This window comes from Chenopodium quinoa, unplaced genomic scaffold (assembly GCF_001683475.1).
Source record: "Chenopodium quinoa cultivar QQ74 unplaced genomic scaffold, ASM168347v1, whole genome shotgun sequence".
Taxonomy (NCBI): domain Eukaryota; kingdom Viridiplantae; phylum Streptophyta; class Magnoliopsida; order Caryophyllales; family Amaranthaceae; genus Chenopodium; species Chenopodium quinoa.
Window position 1 is genome coordinate 2,444,876 of NW_018743196.1, and position 19,569 is coordinate 2,464,444.

Sequence of the window (19,569 nt, forward strand, 5' to 3'; positions counted from 1 at the left end):
CCGACCCTGTGCCTAAACAGGCGGCTACCCTCCTCTTACTTAGCACCTACGTTCACCAAGAACTAACCAAGGCCACAAGCCGAATGATCAGTCCAGGCGCCAAGCCAACTGATCCAATCTTTAAACTAATACGACCTGTCCCAACATCATAGCAGGCGTCCGGCGGCATCCCTCCGGATGAAATTCGTCGCAGAGAGTAGCTCCCTTTTGGGTGGAACATTGCTCTATAAACTAATTACACGGCACCTATACGACTGTCCCCAAGGGAAACCACGTAGCCATTTTTGAGACAAGGATAACTCTATCACTAACCAAACCAGTGGTAGCAGTTGACATCTGAGTCAGATGACCGCCTGTATTACTTGGGATAAATGCAGGGGGTACCTCTTGAGTTAATAGCCAACAAACATTGGCGAATCAAAAGGTTCAGCCGGCCTCCGCCGCCTGGTACCTTTACTACTCAAGCAGGAGTGACGGCGACTGAGTAACACCAAAGTCAACTCATAGGCACTCCCTCAAACTTGGTATGGAACCTAAAAGGTTTGAGTAGACCGCCTGATTTTTGGCAAACAGGGGCACTCAAACCCCTATTCCTACTAGGTAACCACTCCTTGGGTTAATAGCCAACAAACATTGGCGAATCAAGGGGATCAGCCGGCCTCCGCCGCCTGGTACCTCTACTACTCAAGCTAGAGAGTGCGGAGACTGAGTAACTCCCATGTTAACTCATAGTCACTCTCTCAAACTTAGTATGGAGCCTAAAAGGTATGAGTCGCCCGCCTGTTTTTAGCAAACAGGGGCTCTCAACCACTACTCCTGCTAGGTTAACAACCTTTGAGTTAATAGCCAAGAAAAACTTGGCGAATCAAGGGGACTATCCGGCCCCCGCCGCCTGGTTTCCCTACCACTCAAACAAAATAGGCAGTGATTGACTAACCGCAAGGTTAACCAGTCGCCCTCCTTAGTACGGAACCTAAAAGGTATGAGGAGTCCGCCTGTTTTTTTGGTAAATAGAGGTACTCGACCACTATTCTTACTAGGTTGGCTATACTTAAAGCTTCCGTCTGTAACCCAACAGACGTAGCTACTTTGGTTGGACGTCCTGTCTGACGCCTGCTTCTATGCAGCCACCAAAGCAGACGACCAGCCATCCCCCAACGAAATAAACTAAGTACCGAACTTAGTATATTGAATCAAAAGAGGCCAATGGCCGAATAATGCTAAAACGCTTACCCCTTGTGCAATAGTTGACAGTCCACCTGATCAGGGGCTATCTGCATAGTAGGGCAAAGAATCGGCATCTGTCTAGTTCGGCGGCAATCATTATTATGATTGATTAACTTTGAAAATGTCATACCGCCCAAGGTATCAAAATTTTCTAAGTTAATCAAGTCCATCTCCCATTAGAACTAGACAAGATGTCGACCTAGCAAAGCTTCGAGGGTCTAACTTTCGAAAGGAGCAATCCCTCCTGGAAAGAGAAATAACTCCTTCCGAGGGGCAAATGTTTAGGGTAAAATTACCCATGACAAATGGACCAATCCGGACCTGCCACGTGTCCACCACGTGGGCCAATCAACGTCCACCACTTGTCACCCTAAGAGGTCCAACATGGACTAATCAGGCCACGCCACGTGGCCTCCCATATGCTAAATAGGCAAAAATGGCCACCAAGGCCCAAAGTCCGAGAGAAGCCCAATTTGCCCTGGTTAACCTAAACCTAGGATTGGCACGCTTCTCAAGACTATAAATACTTAATTAATCCTCATTAAAGGGGATTCAGCAATTGATGACTCTCACCTAGAGAAGTCTAAACACATTGATCACTCCTCCCCTAGAGGAACCAGATCTCCCACCTTTACTTTCCGCATTTATCACTCCTCAAACAAGTACTAACTTGATCGTCGGAGGCGGAGCTCCTACCACAAGGAGTCTCCATTTGTTTTGCAGGTACAGGCGCACGGATCCAGTCTCGGAATTGTAACTCTCCCGCAGGACATCAGAAAACCCCGAAACAGGTATGATTTAAATATTCCGTTTGGTTCACCGTTTGGACTAGCTAATCTAGATTTGGAGCTCATTTCTAAATGGTTAGATTCTAATTCAGGTATGGATATGATGAATATACACAATATTACAAAAGTATTATTATCTCATATAGTTATGTCATAAAGATATGTTAAATTAACGCGCTAATTAAGTCATTACCGACCTATTAATTATGTACTCTATTTAATTAATGTTTGCAGCAGTTTCATATAACATAATTTTGGAGGAGCATTATTATTGAGTATAGTATATCATACTATTCTATACGAAAGATCTTGGCCTAAAGAAGGAGCAGCTAAATGCATGGGGAAGTTCCCATGTGCCATGCATGTGCAGCCATACATGATTGGAGTTGGACAAGCATATGCATGCTTGCCTGTCGTACGTTGCAACATGTTTTATTATTGCGTAATTGATGAGGTGCTTGAGAGGATATTGACGGTGAGAATTGAATGGGTAATTTTTATTATACATATGGGTGTATATTATCATCCGTATCGTAGTATATATGTATTTTATTATCTACCATGTTTGTGTATTGTCCTAATATGATTGCTAATTCCGATCTATTTATCATTATTCAGATTGTGTAGGACATGAGACTCAGGGTTTGTAGAAGCGAATTAATTAGTTCTTGAACAAAAGAATTGAAAGTACGTTATGTATGTACCAAATTATGATATATACATATATAGTTTTTGCTTTTCAAAAAAAAAAAAAAAAAAAATAGTAAAGTGCGTTTTATTTAAATTTTTTTGGTAGTAGTTTATACTTCATATTAAAGTGTACTTTCAATTATACGAGTACAAATACATGTAGAGACCTTCATTTTTTGAAGTGAGAATTAGTCCATTAATTTTGTTTAAGCTGCAATTTAAATAAAATTATTTTATAAATTAAGGAATATCAAGTGGTATAAAGGAATAATATGCAACTAACAATGTCAAATGTGGTTATCCTTTGACTCTAAATGCTACAAAATCAGCCACTATATTATAGACAGATTGTTTTTATCTTGACCTAGGACTAAATGCTTTCACACATATACGTTATACAATATGGAATGGCTAGGCCACATTATATAAAAAATAACTATAATAAAGACGAAAATTACTACTTTTTCTCAAACTCTCAATAATAATTGATAGCTAAATCAAACATAGACATACAAAATTGAATACCAATTGTTATTTTCTTGCTATGTAAAATGCGGAATCTAATCACATGACAGTCCAATTTATGTATTTTTAATAAATAGTCCTACGTTTGTCTTTGGGACAACTATTATACAACCCAGCCACTAATTTAATTTGATCGAGCAATTATTTAATAGAGTACTAAAGTACTTAATTAAGAAATTATCAACATTATTTTGCCACGTCTATCTCTAAGTCCTTGATTACAAAATTATACTGTAATAAAGTGTAAAAAATAAACCTCTTCAATATAAAATTAAGAATTTCCATACAAATTTGGTCAACTTCAACTAAGTATATTAGTCGTCGATCTTGAATCTCAGTGATGAAATATTTGCCAGGTACTAAAATGTTATAAATATAAATATATATCTATGTATTTTCCTTTAAAAATGTTAGTACAAACCCGAATTATCTTTGATTTAGATTTAAGAGTTGATAATATTATAATTGAAGTTATATATATAATTGGTTTCCTACTCTTTCAATATCATTTCATCCAAACATTCAATCTTATACATCATCATTCAACACAAATTAAAGCTTAGCTTGATTATCTGCTATCTTCTACTTCATACCTAGCTACTTTGGTAAGCTCTTTCTTCTCTTTGTTAATTGTAAAAAATTTACATGGTCGAAACCTATTATATTATGTTCGTCTAAATTCAATTGTCATGTTGACAGTGTAATTATTTGAACCAACAATGATGTAACAATTTAGCTAAACTCAAGACGGAAATAATTGTTAGAGTCTAAATATAATTATATTTTAAATTCGCAATATTTTAGTTGTTTGATATCAATGTTTTTTCTTCTCTATCTAAGATAAGATAAACAAAGTACCAAGATTCCAAGAATACAATGGATCAGATAGATCAAGAGGCAAACAACAATTCTTCAAGTGATGGCAACACCTCATTCTTTAAGACGTTATTCAATGGCCTCAATGCAATTATAGGTAATTTAATTTAACTCTCATACAATTTATCATCATATATACAACAACATTGTTTATATTCACATACTCCAAATTAATTTGGTCTTATTTCCTAAGGTCATAGCTATGTTCTGCTATGTTAAAACCCATTGTAATCCCACTTGTAAATATCTTACTATTACTGATTGGTTTTAGTAAGAAAACTCTTGAGCTTTGTTTGTGGACGAATTTTTTGCATTATTTTACGTTTATCCTATGCTAATAAACGTTGTTCTTATGATGAGTTCATTCTATATATATTGTAGGAGTGGGACTATTGTCAATGCCATATGCCCTAGCATCAGGAGGTTGGTTGAGCTTAATCTTACTACTAGCCATCTCCGGCGCAGCAGGCTATGCAGGTGTATTAACAAAACGATGTATGGACGCGAATCCTAAGATCAAAACATACGCTGATATCGGAGAGGCAGCATTTGGAAAACTCGGAAAAACAATTGTATCAATTGTTCTATATGTAGACCTTTATTTAGTCCTAACAGGTTACTTAATCTTAGAAGGAGATAATCTACACAATCTTTTCCCTAATATGAATATTCATATGAAAGGGATTAGTATTGGTGGAAAACAAAGTTTTGTGATCATAATCGCGGTAGCCCTTCTTCCAACGGTTTGGCTAGACAATCTAAGCATTCTTGCGTACATTTCTGCTACCGGTGTTGTATCTGCTCTTTTGATTCTTGGATCAGTCTTATCAGTTGGAGTTTTCGATGGCGTCGGGTTTCACAACAAAGGTGAACTCCTAAATTGGAAAGGCGTTCCAATGGCTATGAGCTTGTACATGTTCTCTTATAGTGCTAATCCTGTTTTTCCGACCCTATACACTTCCATGAAAAAGAAACACCATTTCTCTAAGGTACATGTTCCTAAGTTATTTTATTTTAACCTTTTTTAATTTCTTAATTTTTTGTTATTAAGAAATTAATGGTTAGACATACAATAATACTCCACCTTGACAATTTTTTAGTGATTTTTATTTCACACAAAAAAACAAACATAATCATGTAATATGAGATCATGTTACATTTTCCACAACATATAATCTCATAATTAAATTGTATATTATGGGAAAAAAAATTAATGTACTTTTTTTTTTTACAAAAATTAATATTAATGGTTGAAGACATGTAATTGAAAGCATGAAATAATTCAAAACGTTGCAACAAATAAAAATTGGAGGAAGTACTAATATTTATATAATTCAAGATGCAAATAAATTTTGTATAAATGTGCTAATCATGTTGTTTAACATTTGTGTTAGGTCTTAATCATTGGATTCGCATGTGCTACTATATGTTACACTTCAATGGCAATACTTGGTTATCTAATGTTTGGTTCAGCATTACAATCACAAATAACATTGAACCTTCCAACACATACAATAAGTTCAAAAATCGCGATATATACAGCATGGATTAGTCCGTTATCAAAATATGCATTGATGATGGAGCCTGTTGCAGCTACAACTGAAAGTTGGTTCCCAAAATATCAAAAGAACAAGGGGTTCAAAATTTTATTGAGAACTATTTTGGTTGCTACACAAGTTGTTGTAGCTGTTACCATTCCTTTCTTTGGAAGTCTCATGTCACTAGTTGGAGCCTTACTAAGCGCGACAGCTTCAATCACAATTCCATGCTTATGCTACTTGAAGATTTCGAAAAAAAGTGGGAGATCGATCGAGCATATGTTCATCATGCTACTTATACTTCTAAGTTTAGTGATTGTAGCACTTGGTACTTATACATCATTGCGGAGTATAATTAAGGAAGCCATTAAACATCATAGTCACTAGGTTTTAGTACATATCCTAGGAAAAATATAGGCAATGTTTGGTTTCATTGAAGTTTCATCATAGCATCATGATACTTTATACTTGTAATTTAATTAGTGTTACAATGAAAGTAATTTATATATAGTACTAAGGGTTACATATATCATTACCCTTGAGTCAATTAGGAAATGAAATTTAGAAAGGTTGAAAGAAATAATTGAATTTTTAGAAATAAATTAAGCGGATTCATCTAGGCAAATACTGAATATACGAAGCCAATTTCAAGGCTAAAATTTTAGAAATAAATTTGCTTAGTTGTAAGTAGATAAGACGACACAATTATTATCATATCCTTAGCTTGCTACGTAAATCTAGCAACACAGCTAGCATTAAATTACAAGCACAATGTGGCACTTCTACTAACCACACTCTCATCTCAACATAATCTCTACTACCTCTAGCTAGCTAATTTAAGATATGAGCGGCACAATAACTGCCGTATATCTCTACCGACTTGCGATCATAGGCGGATCTAGGGGGTACCCGAGCCTTCGCCCCCCTATGCCCAGATTTTGATACATATAAATAAAAAATCTTGTGTAAAATATATAAGTTTTGTAGTTGGTTAGTTACTTGATGTATAGATGTGGAAAGGTTAAGGGTTCAATTTCCCTTGTTTGCACATTTCTTTTTTTATTTTTTGTGTGAATTTCTTATACTCATATTTCTTTATGTCTTTATTAATTGAAATACTTTATAACTTTGGCCCGTTCTATAATTAAGTTCTGGATCCACCCTTGCTTGCGATAAGGAAATACTAGAGCAACACACAATTAATATATTGGCAATAAACTAGTATGTATGTACTAGCTACCGACTCACGTATACCATCTAGCTAAGGTATGAGTGGCACAATTACCATCTCAACCAACTTGCATATTATCTTGGCAATTAATACGTACTACTATTACTCACGTTTTTATTTTTGTGTCTAATATTTATTTTTAAGTATTTTCAATCACACACTTGAAAAGTTGAAATAGATATTGGCTTGCACTATACTGTGCATGGCTTTAAAATAAGGCCCTAAGCTCTTTTTTTAGGACACAATAAATCAAATAAAAATCCAAGTTTAGTTGAAATATAATCAATTGAATATGAATAACAAGTTGTGTGCTAGTTTAATTCTCCTTGCCTTTGTGGTGGTGGGTGAATCAATTCCCCTCTCAAACATCATGGAGTATGATGAGCTTGCAAAAGTACTCATTGAAGGTGGTGGTAGTGGCCACGACACGGTTGGCAATCGCCTCGGTGGCCGTGTTTGCAAAAAAAAACTGCAAAGACGAAGGTGAATCTTGTGGATTTCGCGAGGGGCCTTGTTGCTCGGACACAAACTGCATTAAAGGTGTTTGCAAAAAAAACTGCAAAGACGAAGGCGATTCTTGTGGATTTGGCGATAGGCCTTGTTGCTCAGACTTAAACTGCATTAAAGGTGCTTGCAAAAGAAAATGTAACAACGAAGGCGATTCTTGTGGATTTCGCGATGGGCCTTGTTGCTCAGACTTAAAATGCATTAAAGGTGCTTGCAAAAAATACTGCAACGACGAAGGCGATTCTTGTGGATTTCGCGACGGGCCTTGTTGCTCAGGTAAGAAAAATGTTGCAAGGTAAAAAGTAAGCAAGCTACTTGCGATGCCTATAAGATATGTATGTATTGTTTGTGAACGTATATGTAATGTTCATGCCTTCTAAACATAACAGTGTTTCCATGTGTATGCATTATATTATTATTGTTGCTATCTACATGGGCCATATAGCCAATATGGGTCGTACGTACATGATTTCTAAATAAACTGAAATCTATTGTTGTGTAAGTAGGTGTACTGTTTTACTCGATAGTATTTTATTAGTGGTCTCATTTCGTATTTAGTAACGTGTCAAATATATACACTAGTAACACTACTATATTTTCTATCAAATGCAACGACCAAAATACAGCTAACGCATTGGTCAGATAAAATACCGTTACAATAGTTGAATCTAATGCGACGACTACTTCATAGCAAATGTAATAACATATTCTAACACAACGGCTACACCCTAATGCCACGCCCCTATTCACAGCCGTTGTTAGGGTTCATTATCGTGGCATTAGGGTGGTCAATGGTTATATACCACTCCAGTCAAATGCATATATATATATATATATATATATATATATATATATATATATATATATATATATATATATATATATATATATGAGGAATCCGGTGAGAATAGGTTCATATGTGAGAATTCATACTTATATGACAACTGATTTAAAATTTAGAACATGTGACTCAAATAAAATTTTTGAAAATATGAGTAATAATTTATAACATTTCTGTGAGTAATATGTTTAGAACATCTTGGATGGTTCCACCAATCCAATTGGACTCTCGGAGGGTATTAGGGACCATGGTACACATCTCAACGATTTTTATTTCTGGGGGAAAAAATGTCAAAAAATTACAAAATTGAAGTCTATAATTAACACCTTTTTAGGAAATTTTGAGGTTTCGGGGCCCAGTGGCGAAAATCCCTGAGACCCTAAGGGATACATCTCGGGGTCATATAATTCCGTTTGAAACCATATATGATCATTATATGTTGTCATAAACGTCCGTGGTAGTCTTGAGTTTAAGAAATCACTTAAGTTGTGAACGGGTAAAATGACTGTTTAAGGGCACATTAGATGATTCCACCGACCCAATTGGAATACCGGAGGATATTATGGACCATGGTAAAAATTTCGGCAATTTTTATTTTTGGGGAAAAAAAGGTCAAAAAATTACAAAATTGAAGGCTTTTATCAACAGTTTTTGAGGAAATTTTGAGGTTTCGGGGACTGGTGGCGAAAATCCTTGAGACCCTAATGGATACATCTCGGGGTCATATAATGCTGTTTGAAACCATATATGATCATTATATGTTGTCATAAACATACGTGGTAGGCTTGAGTTTACGAAATCACTGCAAATTGTGAACGGGTAAAATGACAGTTTAAGGGCATATTGGACGAATCCACCGACCCAATTTTACTCCCGGAGGATATTGGAGACCATGGTAAACATCTCGGCAATTTTTATTTCCGGGCGAAAGTAGGTAAAAAAATTACAAAATTGAAGGCTATAATCCACGATTTTTAAGGAATTTTTGATGTTTTGGGGCCTGGTGGCGAAAAGATTTGAGATCCTAGGGGATATATCTCAGGGTCTTATAATTCCATTTGAAACCATATAGATCATTATATGTTGTCATAAACGTCCGTGGTAGGCTTGAGATAACGAAATCAGTGCAAGTTGTAAACGGGTAAAATGGCCGTCTAAAGACATATTGGATGGTTCCACTAACCCAATTGGACACCCAAAGGGTATTAGGGATGGTAAACATCTTGACAATTTTTATTTTCGGGCGAAAAAAAGTCAAAAAATTACAAAATTGAAGACTGTAATCCACGCTTTTTGAGGAAATTTTGAAGTTTTAAGGCCCGGTGGCGAAAAGCCTTGAGATCTTAAGGGATTTATCTCGATGTCATAATGCTGTTTGAAACCATATATGATCATTATATGTTGTCATAAACTTCCGTGGTAGGCTTGAGTTTACGAAATCAATTCAAGTTGTGAACGGGTAAAATGATCGTTTAAGAGCATATTGGATGGTTCCACCGACCCAGTTGGACTCCCGGAGGATATTAGGGACCATGGTAAACATCTTGGCAATTTTTAATTTCGGGGGAAAAAAAGGTCAAAAAATTACAAAATTGAAGTCATCCACACTTTTTGAGGAAATTTCGAGGTTTCGGGGACCGGTGGCGAAAAGCCTTGAGACCCTAAGGGATACATCTCGGGGTCATATAATTCCGTTTGAAACCATATATGATCATTATATGTTGTCATAAACGTTCATGGTAGTCTTGAGTTTACGAAATCACTGAAGTTGTAAACGGGTAAAATGACTATTTAAGGGCATATATATTGGATGATTCCACCAACCCAATTGGAATCCCAGAGGATATTATGGACCATGGTAAACATTTCAACTATTTTTATTTTCGGGCAAAAAAAGGTCAAAAAATTACAAATGAAGGCTATAATCAACGGTTTTTAAGGAAATTTTGAGGTTTCGGGGCCTAGTGGAGAAAAGCCTTGAGACCCTAATGGATATATCTCGGGGTCATGTAATGCTGTTTGAAACCATATATGATCATTATATGTTGTCATAAACATACGTGGTAGGCTTGAGTTTACGAAATTACTACAAGTTGTGAACAGGTAAATGACCGTTTAAGGGCATATTGGACGGTTCCACCGACCCAATTTGACTCCGGAGGATATTGGAGACCATGGTAAACATCTTGGCAATTTTTATTTTCAGGGGAAAAAAGGTAAAAAAAAATTACAAAATTGAAGGCCAGTGCGTTTCTGGTGCGGCTGGCCGCACGGTGCGGCAGGGTGCCGTATAAGTAACCCTTAAAGTAACTCACCAAGTAACTCCACTTAAGTAACCCCTCTAGTAATCCCCAAAGTAACTCCCCAAGTAACCCTCAAAGTAACCTCCTAAGTAACCCCACTTTAGTAACCCCTCTAGTAACCCCCAAAGTAACCCTTTACCATACCAAGTAACCCCTGACCGGACTTAGAAACCCCCCAAGTAACCCCCAAAGTAACCCTTGACCGGACCTAGTAACCCCCCTAGTAACCTCTAACCAAGTAAGTAACCCCTAATCCTACACCACCTCAAAGCCTTAAACTCCACTACACCACCACCACCTGTCGTACTCACTACCCCACGTCACCAGCCCCAACGCCACAAAAACAATCATACAATTAACATTGACTACTATGGAAAGATATCTGCACAAAGATCTACACTTTAGAGTTCCATTTCAACAACAGAAGCTGTCAAAAAAGCCACCAGGTAGCACTATTTTAAGAAACAATCGTTAAAGTTAGGGTACATACAAGTCTTAGAGGAAGGCCTGACTCGTTGAGTGCACTATTTACATTTACTTTTTTGACCAGCAACCCACACCTAGCCCAACAACCCACACCACGCCCAGTAACTCACCACCTCCCGTACCTTTTGCCACCAACTCCGCTACCACAAACCAACCGAAATCCAACCAAAACACAACCAAACCGGAAAATAAAAAAAAAAATTAAATCTAACAAATAACTTAATTATTAATATTGGGTTCAAATTTCACTTCAAATAGGCTAAAAAGGCCAAATTTGACCATGAAAACACTAGATCTAGAGTTTTCATGGCTGAATTTGGCCTTAAAAACCTCTAAATTGTTTTCCGGCGACGGAGTACGAGGAGCTTCATGACGACCACGAGCTAGGTTGGAGCTTCAAGGAAGTCGACGTCGATCTAGGTTGGAGAAGGAAGTCAACGACGATCGTTGGAGCAGAAATATGGTGCTTCAAGGATGAGAAAATGGAGGAGAGGAGAGAGAAGAGAGGAGAGAGAGAAAAAAAAAATTTGTGGCTGGCCGTACGGTGCGGCCAACCGCATATAAACTTTGTGTTGAAGGCTATAATCCATTATTTTTAAGGAATTTTTGAGGTTTTGGGGCCTGCTGGCGAAAAGATTTGAGATCCTAGGGGATATATCTCAGGGTCTTATAGTGCCGTTTGAAACCATATAGATCATTATATGTTGTCATAAACGTCCGTGGTAGGCTTGAGATAACGAAATCAGTGCAAGTTGTAAACGGGTAAAATGCCCGTTTAAAGACATATTAGATGGTTCCACTGACCCAATTGGACACCCGCAAGGTATTAGGGACCATGGTAAACATCTCGACAATTTTTTATTTTCGAGCGAAAAAAGTCAAAAAATTACAAAATTGAAGGCTTTAATCCACGTTTTTTGAGGAAATTTTGAGGTTTTAAGGCCTAGTGGCGAAAAGCCTTGAGATCCTAAGGGATAAATTTCTAGGTCATATAATGTTGTTTGAAACCATATATGATCATTATATGTTGTCATAAACGTCCGTGGTAGGCTTGAGTTTACGTAATCGGTGCAAGTTGCGAACGGGTAAAGTGACCGTTTCAGGACATAATGGATGGTTCCACCGGCCCAATTGAACTCCCGGAGGGTATTAGAGACCATGGTAAACATTAGGCAATTTTTATTTCCGGGAAAAAAAAGGTCAAAAAAATACAAAATTGAAGGCTATTATCAACGCTTTTTGAGGAAATCTTGAGGTTTTGGGGCCGGTGGCGAAAAGCCTTGAGATCTTAAGGGATTTATCTTGGGATTTGTTAAACGTCGCCCGCAAATCTCCACATAAAGCCCACAAATATTTTTACTTTGACTCTTTTGCCCTTTTTCTAATTTTTACCGAAACCGTAATTCACTCTCACGAAGAATGTGGAGCGGGAGTGGATCGCCGAGGGACACCGAAGAGCCGTCATCGTCGCCGGAAAGCGAGATAATCCGGGGGAAAAATTACGAAAAGTAGGGGTGGCGTCTGGTCAGGACGCTGCCACCATGGCTTTGGCGTCCTGGCCAGACGCCGCCACCATGGTAGTGGCGTCCTGGCCAGACGCCGCCACCATGGCAGTGGCGTCCTGGCCAGACGCCGCCACCATGGTAGTGGCGTCCTGGCCAGACGCCGCCACCATGGTAGTGGCGTCCTGGCCAGACGCCGCCACCATGGTAGGGGCGTCCTGGCCAGACGCCGCCACCATGGTAGTGGCGTCCTGGCCAGACGCCGCCACCATGGCTGTGACGTCCTGGCCAGACGCCGCCACCATGGCTGCGGCGTCCTTGCCAGACGCCGCCACCATGGCTGTGGCGTCCTGGCCAGACGCCACCCCTACTTTTTGTAATTTTTTTTTTTTTTTTTTTTTTGTAATTTGTTATTTATTTATTTATTTTTTTTTTTTTGTAATTTTATTTAAACTTTTTGTAATTTTTTTTAAATTTTATTTAAAGTTTTTGTTTTTTTTAATTAAACATTAACACAAAAAATTATGATTTAAAAAAAAATATATACATTAGAAATAAAAACATTAACACATAAAAAAAAATATTAAATATTAACAAAAGAATTCTAATTTTCCAAAAAAAAAAAAATATTAGACAAACAAAAAAAAAAAAAAAGTGGTAGGGCGCCTGGCCAGGACGCCCAGCCCCTGGTGGTGGCGTCTGCTCCGGCCGCCGGGACCAGGGGGCTGGCGTCTGACCTGGACGCCCAGCCACGGCGGTGGCGCCTCTGGAAAACGCCACAACCGTGGCTAGGCGTCCAGGTTAGACGCCAGCCCCCTGGTTCCGGCGGCCGGAGCAGACGCCACCACCAGGGGCTGGGCGTCCTGGCCAGGCGCCCCACCTCTTCTGGTTTTTTTTTAAATTTTTTTTTTAAAAAAAAACCCTGCCACAGTGAGCCGTCCTTCCCTCCGCCGCTGTGGCCGCCAAGTCCTTGCCTTGCCGCCTCAACATTGCCGTATTTTCGGGTGATTAGAGTGTGGGTATGGGTTAGATTTTTTTATTTTAGGTTTAGGGCAATAAGGTAAATTCAATATAGATTTGTGGGCTTTATGTGGAGATTTGCGGGCGATGTTTAGCAATCCACTTTATCTTGGGGTCATATAATGCTGTTTGAAACCATATATGATCATTATATGTTGTCATAAACGTCCGTGGTAGGCTTGAGTTTACGAAATCAATTTAAGTTGTGAACGGGTAAAATGATCGTTTAAGAGCATATTGGATGGTTCCACCGACCCAATTGGACTCCCGGAGGATATTAGGGACCATGGTAAATGTTTCGGGGTTTTCTGATGTCCTGCGGGAGAGTTACAATTCCGAGACTGGAACCGGACGCCTGTACCTGCAAAACAAACGGATGCTCCGGATGATTGGAGATCCGCCTCCGACAGTCAAGTTAGTGCTTGATTAAGGAGTAATTAATGCGGAAATTAAAGTGATTGGGTCTCTCTAGGTGAGAGTGTTTAATGTGTGTAATCTGCGTAATCTCCCTTAATGAGGATTAAGGGAGGTATTTATAACCTCGGGAAACGTGCCAATCTAGGTTTAGGTTAACCTTGGGCTGATTGGGCTTCCCTCGGAAGTTGGGCCTAGGTGACCGGCTTCTCCATTAGGCATGGAGTATGCCACGTGTCATGACATAATAAGTCCAGGGTGGACGAATAAGCGTGTGCCACGTGGCAAGCCCTGAGAGGTCTAACCGGGGGACACTTGGCAGGACCTGATTGGCCCACGTGGCGCATTCCGATTGGTGGGAGCAAAATCCCCTAATCATTTGCCCCTCACAGGTGGCACGTGACTGGTCACGTGTTACCTGTGATAGGTGTCGCCCTGTAACAGGCGACGGCCTGCTACAGGTGTCACTCGGCGAGAGGCCGAGAGATTCTCCCGCCAAAATTTTGAATTCTGGAAGTGGCCCTTCGCCTTCTCACTTCACCTATATAAAGGAGTGTTGACTTCGGTCATTTTCACACTTGAAAACTTTGTGAGAGAACATTCGGACCCCTGAACTTGCTCTGACATTTTGGACCCTTTCTGCCTACCGCTTGCTCTGACAAGCCGACTGCAATGGATTTTCAGAACTTCATCAATCGTCACTCGTTCAGGTAACCGTCGGTTCTCTTACTCTTAATTTTCTCTTTACTTTATTCTTTTTTGAAATGGCATCACTGAAACACACGACACGACCTAGGTTAGTGATCAGCCGGTCACCGGGGACGGCTGAATCTAGGACTAGGAGTGTCGCCTGCCCTTTTCTAGACCCATCTTTGCCCTTTATACAAAGTCCGAATGTATCTGTGTCTATGCAGAGGATGATGGCCAGAACAAAAAAGACTGCCAGGATCTCAAACTCAGACGGCTCCTCCCACAGGGTGCCGATTAGTGAAACATCTGACCAGGCGCCAGATGTGGAAGTGAAACAAAGCGGCTTGAAAGCCGACAGTTCTGAGGGAGGAGTCAAAGTGACCCCTTCCCATTTTACAGTTGACAATTCTACATTCTCTCCTGCTCCTTTTAAAGGAGAGGAGGCGGGCCCCTCCGGGAGAGGGGAGGAGTCATCCTCTTCGGACTCGTCAGAGGACGATTCCGAGTCTAGCTCTTCTGGCCATGCTTCTCTGGACACAGAAGAGAAAAACAGTCGCCTACAAGAGGCGAAGCTTTCTCACGCAGTTGAGAAGGGGGACGATTGGGCGGAGCCATCCGCCTCTCACTGAGAGCAAAATACCCCCTACTACTGCACGGTACCTCGGGGCCGGATCATGGCCATGCAAGAGAAAGTGGAGAGCTTTATCGCAAACCACACAATGGACCCCGACTTTTTAGTGTTCGTGCCGGATCCAGAAGACACAGTCGTCTGGCCGGCTGGTACCAGTTATGATGGCGCCTGCTTTGGCTGCTACGAGGCGGCCATCAAGGCTGGGCTGCGCTTCCCACTACATCCGGCTGTTCAGCGGATCTTGGATGGGTATGAGTTGGGGTTATGGCAGTTAGCCCCGAACTCCTAGGTCAACGTACTCGGCTATGTGGCCGGGTGCGAACTGCACGGGGTGGAGCCAAACTTCGAGGCTTTCGCCCACATGAACTACCTCAGTCGGACCCCTAAGGCAGGCGGTACCGTCTGGTATCAATTGACGAGCTACAGGGGCTACCTCATGACGAGAGGTAAAGCAAACAAATGGAAGGACTGGCGCAACACCTTCCTTATCATTGAGAGTTCAGACACAGAGCTGAACAAGTGCTTCAACAGGTGGAACAGGAATCCTCCCCTTCTTGCAGGCGGCCGCAGCATGCCGCCTGTTCCCCCCAAGGCTAAGAAAGTAGAGTCGAAGGTGAACTCTACTTCAGGGGTACGAGAGCAAGTACCCCTGCACTGCGTCCCGAGCTTCAAATGGCTCTACGACAAGTACTTTTTGGCCGCCTGTGGCCTCAGAAATCGGTGCTCAAGAGGTAGCCGGCCTGTCGAATACTCTGTTGTTCCGTGCATTTCTTGTTATGACTTTTATTAACTTTGCTATTTATTTTTGCAGCGGACGCCATGAGCAAAATTACCGCCTCCAAGACTGCGGCGGCCATGTTGCGGGCCTCCATCATGCAACAGTCTTCAGCCGACTCCCCCAACAAGGGGGCACCCTTGGTGGGCTTCGAACCTTTCACCCTCTTTTTGGAGTTGGTTTATGCATATACTGACTCTTTTCTTCTTTTTTTAGACGGGCGCTCCAAGAGCTTCTTCTTCCCAACAGCCGGACCCCAAGGCCTGGAGGACGACTGTTGCGAGCTCTCCTGGTTCTGCCAGGAAACATGCGGCGGCTGAGAAACAGCCGGCCACTTCTTCTAAAACTCCAGCTGGGCCACCTAGAAGTATGAAATTGTCCTTGTAAATTTTAGACTTGCTCCCTCCTTTACTAGGTCTAATCCGTTTGTTTATGCTTGATGCAGCCGGCCCTCAAGAGCCTGACTTGGTCGAAGTGGCCAAGTCTATGATCAAGGTCGTACGTCCAGCTGAAAGGGAGGCGGTCAGGGGTGTCGGCACCCTTGACCTAGACGGGATTGCAGGGGTCCTTGCTGAGGTATACTTAGCATATTTTTGAGTATTTGAATTCCAGGACGCTTGTTTTCTTTTTTGTTTGGAAACTGACGCCTGTTCCCCTTTTTACTTAGGCCCTGCTCCGAGTGAACGGCCTTTGCAAGCCGCTTGACCAGAAGAACAAAGAGGTAAAGGCTGCAAAAGCTATGGCCGCCTCTGACTGTGATAAAGCAATGTTTCAAATTGCCCAAAATGAAGTTCTGACAATTGATATTCTTTATTATCAGGCGCAGGCTACCGCCGCTATCCGGGCTCAGTTAGAGGCGGCCTAGAAGAGGAATAGCGAGCTGGAGGCGACCATCAACAACCTCAAGACCGAGCAGAGACCTCTTCGCCAAAAGATGTCCTCATACAAAACCTTGGAGAAATCCTTGGCGAGCGTAAAGGAACGCCTGGTGACCCAGGAGAAGAGTCTTACTCAGGAGCTCTCGGAAAAGGCCGAGCAAGAAAAGAAAGAGCTGGTCCGGGAGATGATGGAAGACTCTGCTCAAATCCAGCGCATGACTTGGGGCCGCCTCTTCCCCAATGCCGACTTTGCCTCCTGGGAAAAAACGTACCGCCAGTGTTCTGATAGATATAATCAAGAGATCCTGGCGGCTGCTGAGGAAGAGGCGTTGGAGGAGGAGGAGCAGCCGGTAGTGGCGCTTGTGCCTCTTGGGGGTAATGCATCGAAGAAGGATGCAGCTGAAGCCGAGTCCAGCAAAAAGAGTGCTGACCAGGCGGCAGCTGCTAATATTGAAGATCTGCCCCCTTCATAAGCTTTATGTCTTCTTTCCCCGGCCTGCGTGCCGTTTGTTTGTATTTACCCAGCCAGGGGGCCGGGGCTCTGAATATTTTGCCGGTCTTTAATGACCGGCTTCCTTTTAATGAATATTTTTGTTTTGCTTCAAATTTGTTTAAGTATTGAATATTCTGATATCCAATTGTACACTATACCGACTGTTTTACATGGCCGATAGTTGCAGACAAGTACAGATAGTTAGTCACGCCGCTTATGCCCCTGGACGACTGGTTGTCTGTTTCCAGGCTAGACGATCAGTCGGCCATTTATCCAATCGGTATTCGAACCATTTTAAAGACTGGATCCCCTTTAGGCAGGCGGTCCTGTCATTTGTAAAATTAACCAAGTAGGAAAGTGATTTCCTACTTGTCATGTTTTTAGGCTAGAGACTTTAGGCCGTCTAGGCCGACTGTTCCCCGCCATATTTAATCTAGTGTGAACAGGTGCTGTATGAACACCTTTTTAGTTTCATACTAAATTTTTAAGGAGTGACCAAGTAAACATGATTGTTACCTAGTCGCCAAGTAACTGAGTAGTAGAGGTATCAAGCGGTGGGTACCGGTTGTTCCCCTTTATTCGCCAATGTTTGTTGGCTTTTCACTTTATTGATTGCCGCCGAAATAGAAAGATGCCGATTCTTTGCCCCACTATGCAGATAGCCCCTGATCAGGTGGACTGTCAACTATTGCACAAGGGTAAGCATTTAGCATTATTCGGCCGTTGGCCTCTTTTGATTCAATATACTAAGTTCGGTACTTAGTTTATTTCGTTGGGGGATGGCTGGTCGTCTGCTTTGGTGGCTGCATAGAAGCAGGCGTCAAACAGGACGTCCAACCAAAGTAGCTACGTCTGTTGGGTTACAGACGGCAGCTTTAAGTATAGCCAACCTAGTAAGAATAGTGGTTGAGTACCTCTGTTTACCAAAAAACAGGCGGACTCCTCATACCTTTTAGGTTCCGTACTAAGGAGGGCGACTGGTTAACCTTGAGGTTAGTCAATCACTGCCTATTTTGTTTGAGTGGTAGGGAAACCAGGCGGCGGGGGCCGGATAGTCCCCTTGATTCGCCAAGTTTTTCTTGGCTATTAACTCAAAGGTTGTTAACCTAGCAGGAGTAGTGGTTGAGAGCCCCTGTTTGCTAAAAACAGGCGGGCGACTCATACTTTTTAGGCTCCATACTAAGTTTGAGAGAGTGACTATGAGTTAACATGGGAGTTACTCAGTCTCCGCACTCTCTAGCTTGAGTAGTAGAGGTACCAGGCGGCGGAGGCCGGCTGATCCCCTTGATTCGCCAATGTTTGTTGGCTATTAACCCAAGGAGTGGTTACCTAGTAGGAATAGGGGTTTGAGTGCCCCTGTTTGCCAAAAATCAGGCGGTCTACTCAAACCTTTTAGGTTCCATACCAAGTTTGAGGGAGTGCCTATGAGTTGACTTTGGTGTTACTCAGTCGTCGTCACTCCTGCTTGAGTAGTAAAGGTACCAGGCGGCGGAGGCCGGCTGAACCTTTTGATTCGCCAATGTTTGTTGGCTATTAACTCAAGAGGTACCCCCTGCATTTATCCCAAGTAATACAGGCGGTCATCTGACTCAGATGTCAACTGCTACCACTGGTTTGGTCAGTGATAGAGTTATCCTTGTCTCAAAAATGGCTACGTGGTTTCCCTTGGGGACAGTCGTATAGGTGCCGTGTAATTAGTTTATAGAGCAATGTTCCACCCAAAAGGGAGCTACTCTCTGCGACGAATTTCATCCGGAGGGATGCCGCCGGACGCCTGCTATGATGTTGGGACAGGTCGTATTAGTTTAAAGATTGGATCAGTTGGCTTGGCGCCTGGACTGATCATTCGGCTTGTGGCCTTGGTTAGTTCTTGGTGAACGTAGGTGCTAAGTAAGAGGAGGGTAGCCGCCTGTTTAGGCATAGGGTCGGCCAGTCCCTGATCATTTTTAGCTAAGTATAAGGGGGTGGTTGTGTGCTTTGGAACCAGTCGGCCCTCTTCTATGGAGAGTAGCCGACTATATGTCCAGATGGCATGCCCCTCTAGTGATAGAGTAAAATAATCAAAGCAGAGAGTAGCCGACTATAGAGGTACCGCTGCTATACTCAATGGAGAGTAGCCGACTGTAAAGGTACATCGGCATGCCCCTCTGATGA

General features: G+C 41.6%; 1 protein-coding gene across 1 annotated transcript; it reads left to right on the forward strand.

Annotated features, from left to right (window-relative positions):
* The first annotated feature begins 3,699 nt into the window (after positions 1-3,699).
* On the forward strand, positions 3,700-6,259 carry LOC110733146 (amino acid transporter AVT1I-like). The gene is made up of 4 exons (XM_021913169.1): positions 3,700-3,835; positions 4,071-4,203; positions 4,488-5,095; positions 5,501-6,259. The coding sequence occupies exons 2-4, from the start codon at positions 4,107-4,109 to the stop codon at positions 6,029-6,031; spliced, it is 1,236 nt and encodes a 411-aa protein (XP_021768861.1). The 5' UTR covers positions 3,700-3,835; positions 4,071-4,106; the 3' UTR covers positions 6,032-6,259.
* The last annotated feature ends 13,310 nt before the right edge of the window (positions 6,260-19,569 follow it).

Coding starts and splice junctions, on each gene's coding strand:
- LOC110733146 (XM_021913169.1), top strand. CDS start 4,107: ATGGATCAGATAGATCAAGAGGCAAACAACAATTCTTCAAGTGATGGC. Junction 4,204..4,487: donor TGGCCTCAATGCAATTATAG/GTAATTTAATTT, acceptor TATATATTGTAG/GAGTGGGACTATTGTCAATG. Junction 5,096..5,500: donor AGAAACACCATTTCTCTAAG/GTACATGTTCCT, acceptor CATTTGTGTTAG/GTCTTAATCATTGGATTCGC.